The following is a 17,776-nucleotide window of genomic DNA, read 5'->3' as shown; positions in this document are numbered from 1 at the left end:
AACACAAAATTTTTGAAACAAAAATTTAAAACAATCAACACAAACTCTTCCCTAGAAACAGATCAATACCAAAAAATTAAAGGTTTTAAAAGAACAAGTCCTGATTTACACTCACAGCAAGAAATGCGAACACAACAAAAAAATAAGTAAACAAACTTTAACACTGTCTTTGGCAACCATGGCAACATGGCATCAAATTTTTAATCACGCTACACCCTGCAGGTGTACTAAACCTTCCTCAAAGAATTGGACAAAAAGTAATTTGGAAATTTAGACACAACATAATATAAAAGCAGTGAAATTTTTAACAAAACAAGAAAAACATAATTTCATAGCATCAGTTTACCTTTAAGACAACTACTGAAAATAATAATAACAAAAAATCATAAATCATGCACAAGAATTCCAGCACCTGTGCGAATGTAACATAAAAGAAATCTTACAGAAAATGGCATCCAGGATGGTATATTACTGAACACAAAATAAGGGACAACAACAACAAAAAATGAAAGCATAGACCATGATAAAGATGTGTCGAAATCCACGTAACCACAATGCAAAAATTAAACCACTGAAATGTGACACACAGGAAATGACATTGACACTGAGACATTTGCAAAAACCCAACACACACATGAAATATAAAAGATAAAACTCTTGGTATGACTCTGATTTCAAGGCAAGGACATGGGATGGCAATTACAAATATTGATCACTGACACATTTTGTGCACTTTGCAATGGCACTCACTTACGACATGGGCTTGTGAACACGCTCTCACGCTCAGCGTGCCACCTACATATGCGTGTACGTGTTCCACAAGATCTCCCGAATACCCAGTCAGTCCAGGGTTAGGGGTACTGGTTTATTGGTGTGGGACGCCAGACTGTCTTGACGTATGGCGCGCATGTGTGACAGGTGTTGTTCGCTTTGTGCTCCCAGAGCGGAAGAATTGGATAACCCAGTATTGTGTTTAATATCTTTCACATGCATCCCACACATAGGTGTGATGGTGGATACAACCTGCCTATTTGGCCCATAGCGTGTGAAAGATATTAAGCGCAATACTGGGTCATCCAATTCTTCCGCTCTGGGAGCACAAAGCGAACAACACCTGTCACACATGCGCGCCATATGTCAAGACAGTCTGGTGTCCCACACCAATAAACCAGTATCCCCTAACCCTGGACTGACTGGGTATTCGGGAGATCTTGTGGAACACGTACACGCTTATGTAGGTGGCACGCTGAGCGTGAGAGCGTGTTCACGAACCCATGTCGTAAGTGAGTGCCATTGCAAAGTGCACAAAATGTGTCAGTGATCAATATTTGTAATTGCCATCCCATGTCCTTGCCTTGAAATCAGAGTCATACCAAGAGTTTTATCCATGAACACAAATATACTTGTATTGCCCTGTGCAGCAGGGAGTGGTCTCACCACATTTATATGCCCATGACCAAATTTAACAGGCACCTCTTCGTGTATCCTTATAAGGGACTCTTTTATGCCTATATGCCCTAAATAGGGACTTACATGGATTATATGGATGGCTCCTTCTGTCAAAGAACAAGGAAGAACGACTCAACAGGTTGCTTTTTTTTCATGAAGAATTTATCTCACAGCACTTCCAGAATCGGGGTTTCGTCACTCAACCCCCTCACATACCCAGTCATACAACCACGCACAGGACATCTCCTTTGGGACTCTCCCAGCAGAGATCCTGCATTCAAACAGTCACGTTCTCTCTCTCTCTCTCTCTCTCTCTCTCTCTCTCTCTCTCTCTCTCTCTCTCTCTCTCTCTCTCTCTCTCTCTCTCTCTCTCTCTCTCTTTATTCGCCGCAGCTCCAGTCACTCACAGCTGACCTGACTAGCCCCCATTTTCTGCGTAACTTGCCTGCAGGCGTATTTAAAGTACAGTATTCAACTGTTACTGCTACATATAACGTTGTTGGCAGTGCGTAGACATCGCCTGTGCCACTAACGCTATGAGATTGCTTTCGTCGTTCCTCACTGCCATAGACATCGCCTGTGCCACTAACAGTACGAGATTGCTTTCGTCGTTCCTCGCTCTTTTTGGCTTTCATTTGAACACCTGTTATAACATTTTGAGACAGAGCATCAGCTCCCTTTTCAATTTTCCCAGAATATGCCCAATCTTTTTACAATATCAAGTTCTTAGCTAAATTCCCTCTCGCAACTAAATCTTTCAATGGCAGTGTTCACTGTAAATTTAAATTTGAGGTCCAGTAAAATGTAGCGATGCCTCCCCTGCATCATGGAACTGCCAATGTCTCTCTATCGAAGGTACTACTGTATATTTTTTCTCTGTCCCTCTTAATGCTCGTGACCCAAAACAAACTGGTTATTCGTTCCCTCCATCGCCAACTGAGAATTTATTTCTCTTTCCCAATGAAAATTTGACTGCTTTCTCACCGCTTCTGTCAGCCTCACTATTTTACCAAAATTTATATGAATTCACAGTAATAACCTGACTTTGAAATTGAAGGTAGTAACTAATTTACTGTTCCTATCATTAATTAACAACACTTTGATAGAGGCAATGGAGATGCATTATCTTTTGTGCTTTTACTTAACTCTTAGCTAACCCAGGGGTGTTGACTGATTACCTTAAATGGACTCATATCATCAAGTACTTAAGAATAACAATCAGAACTTTAAATGTGAAAATCCCAAAAAGGTCAGCACTTGGGTAACTAACAATAACAATATATCTAACATTACACACTATCAGTGTGGTTCACAAACAACCAATTGGCCACTGAGGAGAGGAGAGGGCAGGGGGGGTCTCCCACCCTCGGGGGTGGAGGAGTTAAGAAACGCCGACACAGAAAAAGTCAACAATTGTCACAAAATACTAAAACAAAGCAATACCAGTGCACTGGTTACTACCCAATGACTTTAATAGGAACAATTTGAAATTAAATGAAATTACTGATAAATCACAAAGGGATTCAGTAAACACAAAACTGATTTTGAAAATCAGACAAAACACTAGTTAATAGTTTATGATATTTCTGGCAAGAACAAAATTTTACAGCACAGACTTGAATAACCTAAAAAATACAAAACAAAAGGACACTTTCTCTAATATTACATAACAGACAATAAATAATGACAAGACCTTTTGATAATTTAATAATTGCAAAAAAGTTTCAACTACAGTGAATAGAAAAACCTGGGCTTTAATAATGGTTGACCAGATTTCATACTCAGACTGTTGAAATTCCTCATAAAAATTTTCAATGATTTATTCACACTGGTCTGTACACTGCCTCCCTCGTCCCCCTTGGCACCAAGGAAGGAACCCACCTGACTCGCCTTCCTCTCTCCACGTCACCTTCTCCTTCCCCTTGAGGGGAGGTGTTTTGTTTTTCCCTCCCTCACTGTCGACAGCCGTTATCTGACGGCTGTTCTTAACAATAAAAATCTTCACAGCTTTCTGCTAAGCCTACTAGACCTCAGCTTACAGCTCTCGCACGCTCCCCCATCCATCCGTCCTGTGGCGGCACCGTCTTCTCAACTGCCCGAGAGGGAGGGGGAAGGAGGTTTCTCCTTCCTACTCACTCCCGTTCTCGAGGCGGGTTTACTGTCCAGTAGGGGGGAGTCCCCTACTCCATCACTCTCACTCCACTACTCTCGGGGGGGGATAACTGGTATCCCTTCCCCTGCCCAACAAAACTTCTCTTGTTTTCCCGGGCACACACAACTGCCATCTCCATCGCTGCTATAGCTGGCACTGGGTTGTGTGGAGGAGGGATGGTGGCCTGGAACTCCATTCGCCTCTCCTCCCCATTCGTCTTCCCCTTCCTCGAAAGGGAGGGGATGTGTTTCGCAGGCTGACTCCGTTAACAAGGCAATTGGCCCTTCTAGGGGGATTTGTCTGGGGCAACCCTCCTTTGGCGGGAAAGGACTGCTTCTCGCCATGATCCCGTCTCCTACCTCCTTGAGGTTGCCTTTCCTTTGGCGGGAACGGCGGGTGGCCGCCATCTGTGTTTCATTTCTCCACATCAACGATGATCGGCGCAAGCGCTAATAATAATAATGCTAATATCACTGCGCTCGATGATGGTCACTTTCCATTTCGCACTCGCCACAAGTGTCTGGTTGTTTTTAACTAAGGGAGTGCTAGTCTTCTCTTTTCTATACAACATTCATCTTGTCTGTCTTTCCTGACAACGTAGAGGCATTCAAGACATTTCCTCGCTTTTACACTGCATACTAGTTTTTCTAGTCTGTTGGCCTTTTTATACACAACACATCTGTGTGTGTATTCGTCCATTACTTGATTTCTCGCGCTCGGTATTCTATTAATTTCGCCTGCATGACTTTGTTCACTACTTTCCACCCGTTACTTAGTGCTTAATTATGGGAAAGCAGGCATAATAATGCTTTGATGTATCACTTCAACATCGACCCTTTGTGCGATTGTTTCTTTTGTCTGCTCCATCGTTTTCTCAGATCACTATCACTGCACAGTTATTGGATTGGCACAATTACAGACCCACAGTTTGCTATATTTACTATTAATTAGCACTTTGCAGCAGACCCCACACACCTGACACGGAAGATGACCCCGACCTCTCATGGGGTCTACTTACACTGGTCTGGCTGCAGTACTTCTTTCAATAATAGGGTGATGTCTCTTCTCTTGTCCTACATAATGTAATATTTGCTCTTTATTTTGGTATTCATTGATTCCTCTTGACCTTACTATTACTTGCATGTAATGTTAGTTAGTTAGTTGGCATCTAGGAGTTTAACATGGGCTTGGGACTTTGCATCCTATCTAGAAACTGGAAGGCTCCAACCTTCCAGTTGTACCCCCATCCAAAATGTGATTTTTTTTTTTTTAAATAAACCTGAATCATATTGAAAGTACTTATCTTAAGCTTCATAACTGAGATTCTGTTCATGTTATGGACTTCATTTGATACCCTTGTTGGAAATAGTCCACAGAGAAGTACCAAGACTTGGTGCCTAGAAAAATTGATTAGTGAGACATTTTTTGGGTGAAAAGTGAAATGGAATTGGCCAGCAGTGTCTGTGGGTTTTTTATCTGTACCTTGGTGTGTTAGTGCATGTATAATTGAAGTGCTGAGGAGTCCAAATATTTAGTCAAAATGCGAGGACGGGGCTCCCCCTCAGCATCCCACCAGGGACCACAGTCCCCACCATCATCATCTGAATCTGCATCAGCCCTGCCTGAAGTTTCCCCAACACCCCAAATGCATCGCTTGCCTCGTAATAAGCGCAAGCATACAGTTGTTTTCAAGGTACTGTACTTGTACTCAGTTCATGAAGCTTTCTTGTAGTTTGTTATGAAGGGAATGTGTGTATTAATGCGTTAATGATGGAATCATTGATAGATTCAACTTTAGAAGCTAACTGACAGTTTATAAGTGAAGAGGATATGAACTATCAAGCTGTTACCCTTGTTATCATAATCATTGATTGGCATAAAACAGGTGTGGGTGTGAGTAGTCATTAATGATTTCTTGGAATTGCTTCTGTGTAGCTTGTACTTTAGTTGGCTAAAGAATTGAAAATAGTGTCATGCAAGAAGCTTGAATAAAAAGATGGTACTGTACGTAGATTTGGTTCATAAACATTCATTGTCATAAATGAAGATTTTATTTTTCATGGCTTTTCTTTTATTACCTGTACACATCTAATGAGTCAGATGGCAGCCATACTTCACAGATTTTTTTCTTTTTACTCCTCCTAAAGCTGATTGGAAAATCCTTATTTGAGTTTTTGTCACTTTTCTTTTCAGGAGAGATAATGGAAATAAATGTCTTTTAAATAAATACATTATCATTGAGTAAGAGTTCAGTTCATCAGGTGATAAAAATCAAGTTTATTTACTTACTTCCTTGAAATAAAAATGAATGTACAGTTGTAACAAATATTTTTTTTTTTTTTTTTGGTTAATACTGAGGGCAGAAAATGTATGAGGTGAAACCTTCAAGTTAATCACTTGAAAATCATTAGTAGTTGTATCTTGAACTGCTGGTTATCCACATTTTTGGTTAGAAAGGGTTTCAATAGTGTGTTACCTTGAATTTTGTAATTTATGAAATTCGTAAGTACAGTAGTTGAAGTTAATTTTTTGTATTGTTTTGAATTGATAAAAGGTGTTTCATTAAATATTAATTGTTACCATTTCTCTACTCTTTGACAGTACTGCGAGGAAATGAATGAGCTGAATGAGGCTGCAAACAACCGTCCCCGCAGTGCGCTCATCCATTCAATACAGCAAGAAAATCGGCACATTAGACAGTTGCAGCAGGTAAGCTTAGCATTAGACTAGAATTCAAAAAGTAGTTGGATAGTTTTATTACTACTAAAGTGAAGGAATCAAGAGCATCAGTAATGAATACTGTAATAGGAAAATAAAGTTAAGGGTAGAATGACAAAATCAGTTTCATTAGATATCAAGTAACCATGAGTTTATCATTTTGTTTGCTCATTTTTGCTCACTTATTGCAAACCCTACTAAAAACTGTCAGTTGCTTATATTCAGTAGAAATTTTGTACACACACACACACACACACACACACACACACACACACACACACACACACACACACACACACACACACACACACACACACACACAGTATATTGCAGATGTAGTATTAATGTTTTACTTCATATCTTCTCATAATATGGGGTTAGACATGAAATGAGTTCTTTTTGCTCTTTTCACTCCTCATTTTCCTGGGTTTCTACGTTCTTTATCATGCTATTTCCATATCTGCTGGTTTTTTGACCAGCTGTTCTTCATCCTTTCTCATCACATGTTCAGTACATCTCAAATGTTGAAAACTCAGTGTTATTTTTTGGCCTCTGAATATCGCATCTCTCTCCGAGTTCTTCATTTATAATATAATTACGTATCTCACTTTACAATGGCTATGAACCCTAAGGGTCTTTGGTCATACCTTTTTTTTCTGTCAGTACTCTTGTCTCTGCTGCATAGAGTATGCCTTTGCTCTCTCTTCTGATAGGACATTTTATTTATCAGTAGTCTAGCTGTTTCTCTATTTCATTCTTGCTGCAGATACTCTTATTGCTCTCTCAACTCATGCTTCGCAGTCTAGTGTGTCTCCAAGGTAACATGTGTTCTTTCTCTTCTAAGGCTTGCCTATGTACAGTATCACAATAAGGTTGAACTCCCCTCTCTTTCCCATTTGCTCTTGTAATGCATTTTTGACATAAATAATCTCTTTGTTCATACACAGAACAAACCTTTGGTCTGAACATTAGGATAAATCCTCTGGTGCTAGCTGGAAACCGGTTTAAAAACAATAAAAAATCATATATGCAAGGAATCTATGGCATGTGGCATCTGACACACAGATAAGGTGGAAGTGGGTCACAGACCCAGCTGGAACCTTGTGACGCATTCAGGCTTTCTGCCAACCCAGCATAAGACATAGGAGGGGTGGCTAGAGCTGGGCAGTCTATGTTAAGACCTTAGGTTTGTTAGCTATGAAAAATACAAATTAATTAAAGTTTTTTCATTTGTTCATACACGGAAGCGGCGGAACAAACCTTCAGCCTTAACATTAGGATAGACCCACACTTGGGGGGAGGTATAAGAATCCTGAACTGACTGGAGGTTTGGCACACCTAATCACTCTTCCTAGAAATCAGAGTTCTGAGGAAGAGGACCTAATCCTCTTGAGTTGTTAGATAAGTGGGTATCTAACATCCAGTCCACTGGCTTAAAACACCGTGCAGCATGTTAGATTCATTGCATACGTGGAAGTCAAAGAGAACTATATCTATCTGTTCAAGCAACAAACCAAGTCAGCCACACGTAACGGGTTTGTCACCAATTCTCACTCCCCTTGCCGGAGAGAAAAGTACAGGCTACTTAGAAGCAAATTTGTATGTTGTATGGAACAAAAATGCTGTAACAGTCTGGCTACAACACTCACCTGCATCAAACCAGTTCCAGCATATGATGTGTGTTATTCTTCAAAACTGCCTGTAGGTAGAGAAGAAAGGAAAAAGAGAAAGAAAAGAGATCATTGATCTCACTCATTCTCTCTTCCACACTATCATTTTAGGCAAGATACAAACAGTCCCACCAGTGGCACTGGATGAGCTACACAACTTGTTGAGCAGCCACCACTGGATCCAAGGAAAAAGTATCCAAGGACCTGTGGGCAATGTCCTTCAAGTAGAAGGAAGTGAAAGTGGTCTGACAAAGCCAAGAACCAGCATTCAAAATCCTATGAACAGACAAGTTCTTAAATGCCAGAGAGGAACTTATTCCTCTGATGTCATGTACCTTAGCATGCACGGTATTGGAGACAAAACTTGACGGTGAGGCGTAGACTCACCTAATTACCTCACACAGCCAAAACAAAATGGTATTCTTGGACACTTCTTTCTTGGCTTGGCCTGTGCTAACAAAAAGTCTGTGGCACCTAGGTCTTAGGTGATAAGTCCTTTTCAGATAGCCATGCAGTGCTCTGACAGGACCGAGCAGTAACTCCTGAAGATGGATGTTAACAAAACCCTTAAGAGAAGGAATGGAAAACGAGGCAGATCTGTCATTGTGAACCGAGGGATTTTGAGTCTTAGCCGTGAATTCCGGGACAAATTTGAAAGCCACAGGCCCCCAACCCCTGGTGTGTTTAACATCATAATCTAGACCATGGAGCTCACCAACTCTTCGAGGAAGCCAAGGCCAGGAGAAAAACTGTTTTCAAAGTCAGTTCCCTGTGTGACAATTGATGCAGTGGCTCGAATGGAGCTCGAGTGAGACTACCCAGTACCAGAGTTAGGTCCCATGTAGGAGGCTTGAGTTCCCTAGGAGAACAAGACTGCTCAAAGCTCTTGAACAACATAGATATTTCCCAGGATGAAGAGATCTCTACGTCTTTCAGATGGAGAACTAATCCTAAAGCAGCCAAGTACCCCTTGACAGCAGAAACAGAAAGGCCTTTCTGTGTTCTGAGATAGATTAGGAAGTCTGCTATCTGTTGAATATAAGTTCCAAGTGGAGAGAAACCCTCTTGATGACACCAGTCACACTAGACGGCCCACTTGCCCTGATACATGGCTGATGAAGATCTTCTGAGGTAGCTGGACATCTGTGTCGCTGCTCTGCAAGAAAAACCTCTCACTCGTAAGAGATACTGGATAACCTGCAGCCGTGAAGAGACAGGGACCCTATGGATTGGTGGTACCTCTTTACATGAGGTTGGCAGAGAAGATTGTGCTAAGGGGGAATCACTCTTGGCACTGCTGAGAGCAGAGACAGAAGATCCAGGAACCACTCTGCTTGGGGCCACAAAGGAGCTACCAGGGTCATCCTAAGATTCTTTGACTCATCACTCTGTTCAGGACATGACAGATTAGGCAGAATGGAGGAAGGCATAAACTTCCAGGTTGTCCCAAGGATATGGAAGGGCATCCTCCTCCACAGCGAACGGATCCAGGACCACTGAACAATAGGTCACTAGCTTTCTCTTGAACCTTGTAGCGAAGAGGTCTAACATGGTTCTTCCCCATAGTCATTCCGATTTTGTTGTTCATGAGGAACTGTGGTTTAATTAATAAAATATAAAAAAGTAAATAATAAAAGCACAAAAACCCTTACAGCATTTGTTGAATTTAAATGTAATTTTTTAAAAATATTACTTAACTTTTTATGAATTTTAGTATACCTTTTTAGTGTGGAAGCATGAGTAAATGTATTTATTGTGTGTATGTGTTACAGTATGAGACTGTGTGCCTATGTGGTATTTTATTCTAATCCATCGGGCCAGCCCTGTGAGGGCTGAAAGTCAGCTAAGTGGTCTGGTTAACCTACTTTAATACTACTACTACTCCCCACAGACGAAACAGCCTGTTGGCGTGACACCAGTCTCGCCCTCTCTTGTTCATATACACTACCACCGTAGTGTTGTCTGACATCAGAACGACAGAGTGACCTACTACCCTCTCCTGAAACTCCTGAAGACCCAGGAGGGCAGCTTTCAACTCCAATACGTTGATGTGGAGCTGCTTGTCCTGAGCGCGCCACATCCCCGAAGTCAGGAGCTCTTCCAGATGAGCACCCCAACCGAGAACAGAAGATCCAGAGGTGGCGAATGAAGAGGAACTCCCACCATCAGGTTCTGATTGTCCAACCACCAACAGAGGGACCTGGAGCTGAGGGGAATTTCCTGCTGAGGACCAAAACTCCTTCAGTCTTCACTGCAGGGACCAAATATGATGATGCCCATGAGAGACCAGCTTCTCTAGAGAAGTCAAGAGGCCCAGAATTACTTGCCAATGGTGAGCTGGTAGGAGCAAGCTACTGCCCTGAACCTCCCTATCCTCTGGTCCAATGGGAAAACTCTCAACAAGGTTGTGTCTGTCACCATTCCCAGGTACAGAATCCTCTGGCTGGGAAGAAGATTGGACTTTTCCAGATCTATCACGATACCTAGGTTGTAACAAAACTGGAGAAGAGGGTCCCTGTCCTGAATCAGCCTTTCCCGGGAACTTTCTAAGACCAACCAAGCATCATCGAGATATCTCAACAGGCAAATCCCCTGAGCATGAGACCATGTCAACACTAGAGTAAAGACTCTTGTGAACACTTGTGGAGCTGTTGTCAGTCTGAAGCAAATGACCTTGAACTGGAACACTTGCTCCCCAAGACTGAAGCAGTGGAACTTCCTGGACAAAGGGTGGATTGGAATCTGAAAGTAGGCGTCCTTCAAGTCTACAGTCAACATGAAGTTGTTGTCCCTTACGGCTGCTAAGACTGTCCGGGGTGTCTCCATTCTGAACTTCGTCTTCCTGATGTAAAGGTTGAGAGTTGAGAGATCCATCACTGGCCTCCAATCGCCAGTGCCTTTTGGTACCAGGAAAACTCGACTGTAGAACCCCGGAGAAGAACGAACTACCTTTTCCACTGCCCCTTTGTCCATTATCTTCCTCACTTTCTCTTGGAGTGCTAAGTGCTTCAGAGAGCCTTGGTTATAAGTCAGGTGTAGGAGAGGTCGATCGGAGAGAGGAGGAGGGAGTCGAAAGGAAGTAGATACCCTACCCAAAGGGTATCTGCTACCCAGGGTTCTGCTCCGTGCATCTGCCACATAGCCCAGTGGCTTGCCAGGCATCCTCCCACTGATGGCAATGGATGGAGAGTGGTGCCCAGTCTATTGACATCCTCCCCTGTCTTTGCCCCTACTCCCCCTCCCTGGTTCAAAGGGCGAGATTGAAAGCGACGTTGCTGAGGCTGCTTCCTTGGTGCTGGAGTCAGCTGGGAAACCTTGGTTGAAGCCGCAGGTCTTAAAGACTTCCTGGGAGGAGACTGCCTGTTGGACAAGGCGATCATTAATGTTGGCCAGACATCTGACAGTTGCAGCTTCCAGCTGTTCCATAGGCAGGAGAAACTGGGATCCTAGGAGATATCCATTCCGCAAGGATAGCAAAGAGTCCGCATCAACTGATTTAGCTACTTTAGAGAGGGCTGCATCCCTTCTGATTAGTAGGAAGTTAGCCCATAAATTAGCATTCAGTTGGCCTAGGTATGATATGGCCTTGACACCAGATTGTAGTACAGTAACCTGAGGAAAGATGGACTTTCGAACGAAACTCTCGCAGAATGGGATGAAGAAATCCTAGCTACCGCTGAAGACCATAAATCTAGCTACAAGACAGCCTGAAAGGCAGAAGAGGCAGTCGACTCTAAGGTAGATGCTTCCTGAAAGGTTAAAGAAGGACGGTCAGCCCTAAACTGGTCTATTGTTAACCCAGGCTTCAAGCAAATGACATCAGAGTTGAGCTATCTACTCAACAGAGGTACGTGACTTGTTGAATAGTACTTCTTATGACGAGTCAGAGGAGGGGGAAGAAGCTTGAAAGATCTGTTGGAATGCAGAGAATTACTCCGTCCCAAAACCAAAGAATTCACATGCTTTAAGATTGAAGTAGCATGCCCGGAACAAGGTAACTCAAAAAAAGTTCATACATCCTTCTTTGGTCCAAGTAAAGCTTCTATGCCCATAGGAGTCATTGAAGAAGGAACCTCAGACCTCTCCGAGAGATTGTTGAACTCACAAATGAGATCAATAAGCTCCTGATAGGAAGCAAGAAACTTTTGACTCTCCCCATCCTCTGCTTCATGCAAAGAAGGCTGATGCCCTGAGGTAGACGGAAGAGAGGGATCCCCATCACTTGACGGACGTAGGCTGTCCCTTGCCAATGAGGAGTCACATCCATGCACATAGGAACGTGGCCATGCATCAGCTCTTGGCCCAGAAGAGTCATGCACGCGTGAAGACGAACTGTGTACATGATTACTTTCAGGGAACGAGAAAGCGAAGTACTAAACCTAGGTCTTGACGAGTCATGTCCATGGACTTGGGAAGATGAACGACGTACATGGGTCCTTCTAGGTGAATGAGACAGAACATTTCAGCCTCTTGGGACCAGAGATCCATGGTCACTCTCAGATCCACGGCTGATCCTAGAGGCACGTCAGTGGTAAGCTAAATGTCCGTTCCCATCATCACGGACGTGGCTAAGAACACGTCCGCAGATGATATGATCAGGGGAGGAAATCTTAATCCTCGAAGAATGTCTTGAAGGCCTCGGAACAACTGGACTTCTAACAGGGGGGGTCCACCACTTTTCGACTTCTTAATCGGAGCCTTATCATCTTTCCGCCGAACTTGCTTGGAACGAGGAGAACAATGAATGACTGAAGCTGACCTCTGATGAGTTGCAAAGCGATGAACACCATCCACAGGAACACGGACGTGACTGCATCCTCATACGTGAATTGGAGACACGTCCGTGGGAAGAAGTGCAAATTGGAGACACGTCCATGGGAAGAAGCTGACGAAACAACCCTTGGCTACTCCGATGGCAAAGCAACAAAGTCTTCAATCCTCCACCATCTAACTTGAGCACGAGTAGGGGTAGACGAAGATGACGATGACGACGAAGGGGACAAAGAAGAAGAAGATGGAAGCCTACACCTTTTGTTGACAGATAGACTCCATACCTCTCTCGAAAAACAGAGTCCAGTCTGTCCACCACAGTCTGTCAGGGGAAATGACGTCACGGATGCTGTCTTCAGGGGGAGAGACAATGCAGGGAATGACATCTCAGGAGTAGGAGTCTGACCCAGGCCCGATGGAATTGCTGCAGGTAAAGGCTACCCAGGTGGATGCGTAGTTAGTATCGAAGACATCCTGCTAGGTGGTATCACGCGAGAACCAAAGAAGAGGAGGCCGGGAGGTGGGGGACTTCCAGGGGAGCTGACACTGGTAAGTGTGAAGAGATGAAATGCAACAACAGGCCATTCAGAAAGGGTACCCTGGGTAGGCCTAAGGAGGCCCAAATAGGCGACATCTTTTGTGCATAGTTTATCCTGACGCCTTTTCCATAGCCACCTCATGGCCACTTTACCAGTTCTGCTTTTTCTTTAGCTTCCTTCCCAGTTACCATAAGCTTTATTTATCTCATGTTGATGTTTATTCCTCTCATTTCCATTCCTCTACCTTTTAAAATTTTTTTACCACATCATGCTCTGATTCTGCTGTTAGCACTAGATCATCATCCTAATGTTCCCAGTTGTCCTCTTTCTAGACCTAGTGTTATGTTGAAGTAACTCCACTAGCTTAATTTTAACCCCTTTGAATTTTGGATGTACTACTACTCTGTCAGAGGCCTCATTTTTTATTATTACTGATGTCTAATTGCATAAAATATGGGATTTTTGCAGTACAAATTTTGTTACTGTTTTAGCTGTAATAAATAAATTTATAAGATTGACAGGAATGAATGTCAGGAAAGCATATAAAAGTATAAGTTTTGAAACCATGTTGATTACAATGTTATTGTATTGATCTTTTCTGCAACTTTTTAATGTTTCATCACCATACATTTGCACAAAGCAGAACTTTTGACATATTTTAGGGTGAGAAGTTGCTACCACTTGTTTCGTTTTGAAACAGGCAACAGAAGATTGATGCAGTTTTTCAGATTTTATAGAATGGTTGGGGAGGATACAAATTTTAGACCAGCTGTGAATTACTTTATTCAAAGCTCCATGCTTTATGATATTCAATAGAGTTGATTGCAATCACTGTATAGTATATCACTGAGAGTTCACATTCTCATTCAAGACATTTTGTTCGGAGACTCGAAATTTTTGCTAGCAGTCAAATTTTTTAATTGTATATTCTAACTACTATTTGTAGACTTCAGGACAAGGGAGGTAATTAGAAAAGTTGGTTAGAAATTGGCAACATTGATTTCAAAGGGTAATATAGTAAATCCCGTATTTGTTCTCATGATTCGCGGACTCACACATTCGCGGGTTTCTCTGTGGAGCATATCTAGCCATTATTCGTGGAAAATTTGCCCATTTGCGGTATTTTTCACTGAGAAATATTCACTAATTACTGTATTTTCATATAATTTTCATGAATAAAAGGGATTTTGACAAAGGAAAAATCTATTTCTGAGGGAGGCCCGTGTCACCCGGTGAAATTCCATACTAACACGAATTTCTAGGTATAAAATTGCTATATATACCAGAGAAAAAAGAGCTTTCAGGAATGCTGGGGTTACTACCCCCAGATCGAGCGTCTTCCATAATGGAGACGTCGATATAACCAAGGGTGAGTGAAAGGATCACAACCACAGAGCCACACTCGAAAGACATCCCCATGTCAAAACCCCTCGGAAAGAGCAGTGAGCCGTTCCAGCCCCCACGCTCATCCGCCCGCCAGGCCGGCGACTCCAGCGCCATCTACACTCATTCCAGACTAGCACCACCCCAGGCTTGGCATGTGCAAGTAGGGGCGAAACCAACTTCTGGGGGGGTCACCGGGTGACACGGGCCTCCTCAGAAATAGATTTTTCCTTTGTCAAAATCCCTTTTCTGAGTCCAGCCCCGTGTCAGCCGGTGAAATAGTAACAGAGAATCATGCCAAGACTGCAAACTACAGAAAAAAATTTAAGGTGATCTGAACAAAAAACACAGGCTATGAAAATAGATTTAATTAGAATATCTCTCCACATGAAAATATGAATAGTAAAAGGTAAGTACATTAATACAACCTTAAGAGTAAAATACAAAAACAGGCACACAATGTAAATATAGTTGGGGCAAAATACATCCAATAATACAAAATTACAAGCGAGTAAATATAAACTTATACCTAAGAATAGAGAGAGACATTTACAACATGAGAAATTTATGGGGTACATGGAGCAAAATAAAAACAGTCCAGCACCCCTAAGACAATCCAAAATCACAGCATGTCAATATACAATCACCAAGAAAGATAATTTTAAGGGCAATAATAACATCAATTATGAGGAGCAAGGCAGTGAGGCATGATCGATCCAGAAGGGCAGGCAGAGAAATAAATGAGGCAGGCGGGCGGGGGGGAAGGGAGAAGGATAAAGGATAATTAAGGTGGGGGAATGGCACTCCCCACAGCCACTGCTGAAAATTTCAGGGCTTCGAGTGATTTTAAATAATGGCGTTTAAACACTAGAGGTGATTTCCATCCCGTATATTTGGTAAGTTCAGCAAAATCCATATTATGAAAATAATTAGTGGAAGTAGCTACCGCACGGATATCATGAACCTTAGGGACTGAATCCGGGTTGGCTTGTTTAATAAAATACAGAATTTGCTGTCTTATAGCATTCAACGAAAGAGTTCCACCTTTCTCTCTGATAAAAAGAGGACCCGACTTACACTGTGGAGTTCTTAATAGGTAAGACTTTAAGGTATAGACTGGGCATAAGGACTGGTCCTGTGGAAGAGGCACCACCTTCCAAGGGGACCACCTGTCTTGAGGGTCTTCGTTTTTAGCTAAAAATCTATGATCAGGGGAAAGGAGGACTTCTCCGGACGGGAGGAAATTAACAAAATCATCACCTCTAGAGAGAGCCGATAGCTCTGAAATTCTGGCACCTGAAGCCAAGCTAATCAGAAATAAGGTTTTCCTTAACAGATCCATATAAGAGCATTGTGAGTTGTCAATCTCAGATGCCAACTTAAGAACATCATTGAGGAACCACGTAACAGAATGTGGGCGTGTTACAGGTCTCAGACGAGCACATGCTCTAGGGATAGATGAAAAGTAAGAATCTGTAAGGTCAATTTTAAAACCATACAAAAATACCTTCTTCAAGGCTGACTTAGCTGTGGTAATAGTGGCCTGGGCAAGGCCCTTTTCAAACAATGATCTAAAGAAGGTAACCGCTAGGTTAGTAGTCATAGTTTGAGCTTCAGATGCCTTCAAAAAGGATGCTAATTTCTTAACTGCTGAATCATATTGCCTGAGAGTAGAATCTCTCTTATCCGATTCTAAAACAGAGTGTTAACGGGTCAATGTTTGCTCCTTTTGAGCAGCGAACTTTACAAAGTCCATAAAACTAGGGCATTCTGAATTTTTAAGAAGCTGACACAGTCTTGGTTTGTACTACTTGGGTCAATCTGGGATTGGGAATCCGATGACATCACAACTTGAGTTCCTGAAGTAGAGGGAACCAGTTGCTCTTCGGCCAATAGGGGGCTATCAGAGCCAGTTGACCTTTGAATGACCTGAGTTTGTGCAGTACTTTCAACAACATGTTTATTGGGGGAAATAAGTAGATCTTCTCCCAATTGTTCCAGTCTATGGTCATTGCGTCCGTGGCATAAGCCTGAGGGTCCAGGTTCGGGGCCACATAACAGGGAAGCTTGTAGTTGCTCTCCGTCGCGAACAGATCCGCTTGGAGTCCCGGAACCCGGCGGCAAATCCAATTGAATGACTCTCCGTCCAGAGACCACTCCGTCTCCAACGGAGTGGTTCTGGACAGGAATCTGCCACCACGTTCCGCACTCCGCTAGGTGGGTGGCTGACAGATGCCAGCCGTGCTTATTCGCCAGGAGAAAATAGCTACCATCACCTGGTTTACGCAACCTGATTTGGAGCCGCCCTGTTGATGCAATGAACTACCACGGCGCTGTCCAACACCAGCCTGATGTGAATCCGGCTGGGGGCGGATTTTCTTTAAAGTTAGAAATACCGCCATAGCTTCCAAGGTGTTTATATGGAACTGTTGAAACATTGTAGACCATGTTCCTTGTACTTTTGTTTTGGCGAATACCCTCCCAGCCTCTTAATGAGGCGTCTATGTGAACCACCAGTGCCGGAGGAGGGAACTGAAGCGGGACTGACTTGGACAGGCCGCTGACTGTGGACCAAGGTCGCAGTCTCGCCTTCAAAATTCGTGGGATGGAAGAGACCTTGTCTCTGAGCCTGACATTGGCTCGACTCCGCCACACTCTGTTGATGTCTTTTAATTTCACTTTTAAGAGCAGGTCCGCCACTGAGGCAAATTGAAGGGAGCCGAGGATTCTCTCTTGGGACTGGCGGGATGCTGCTTTGTCCCTCAGAAATTTTCTGGTAAGGGAAGCTATCTCCTTCCACTTGGACGGCGGGAGGGATAGCGTGTACGAGGACAGATCCCACTGGAGGCCCAGCCACTGGAACCGGGACTCCGGAGTCAAGCGGGACTTCTCTCTGTTCAGCCGAAAGCCTAACGACTCCAGGAACTTGATGACTATGGCCGTAGCCTTCCAGCACTCGTGGGCTGTTGGAGCCCAGATTATCCAATCGTCCAGGTACGCTGCTAGGGAGATCCCTCGGGACCGGAGCTGCTGAACTACTGCTTCCGCCAGCTTTGTAAATATCCTGGAGGCTATATTGAGACCGAAAGGCATGA

General features: G+C 43.2%; 1 protein-coding gene across 7 annotated transcripts in view; it reads left to right on the top strand.

Annotated features, from left to right (window-relative positions):
• Positions 1 to 17,776, top strand: part of LOC136833347 (FGFR1 oncogene partner 2 homolog) — a 93,420-nt gene that overhangs the window by 61,578 nt on the left and 14,066 nt on the right. For 4 of the 7 annotated variants that reach the window (XM_067095414.1, XM_067095393.1, XM_067095420.1 and 1 more), the window contains one exon: positions 6,203 to 6,310. In XM_067095414.1, coding sequence (XP_066951515.1) covers positions 6,203 to 6,310 — 108 coding nt within the window. Of the gene's footprint in view, positions 1 to 4,970; positions 5,295 to 6,202; positions 6,311 to 17,776 lie in introns of all 7 variants that reach the window. The other 3 variants (XM_067095367.1, XM_067095385.1, XM_067095376.1) reach the window with 1 other exon arrangement.

Source organism: Macrobrachium rosenbergii, chromosome 4, assembly GCF_040412425.1.
Source record: "Macrobrachium rosenbergii isolate ZJJX-2024 chromosome 4, ASM4041242v1, whole genome shotgun sequence".
Taxonomy (NCBI): domain Eukaryota; kingdom Metazoa; phylum Arthropoda; class Malacostraca; order Decapoda; family Palaemonidae; genus Macrobrachium; species Macrobrachium rosenbergii.
This window is presented reverse-complemented; position numbering and strand designations above follow the sequence as displayed.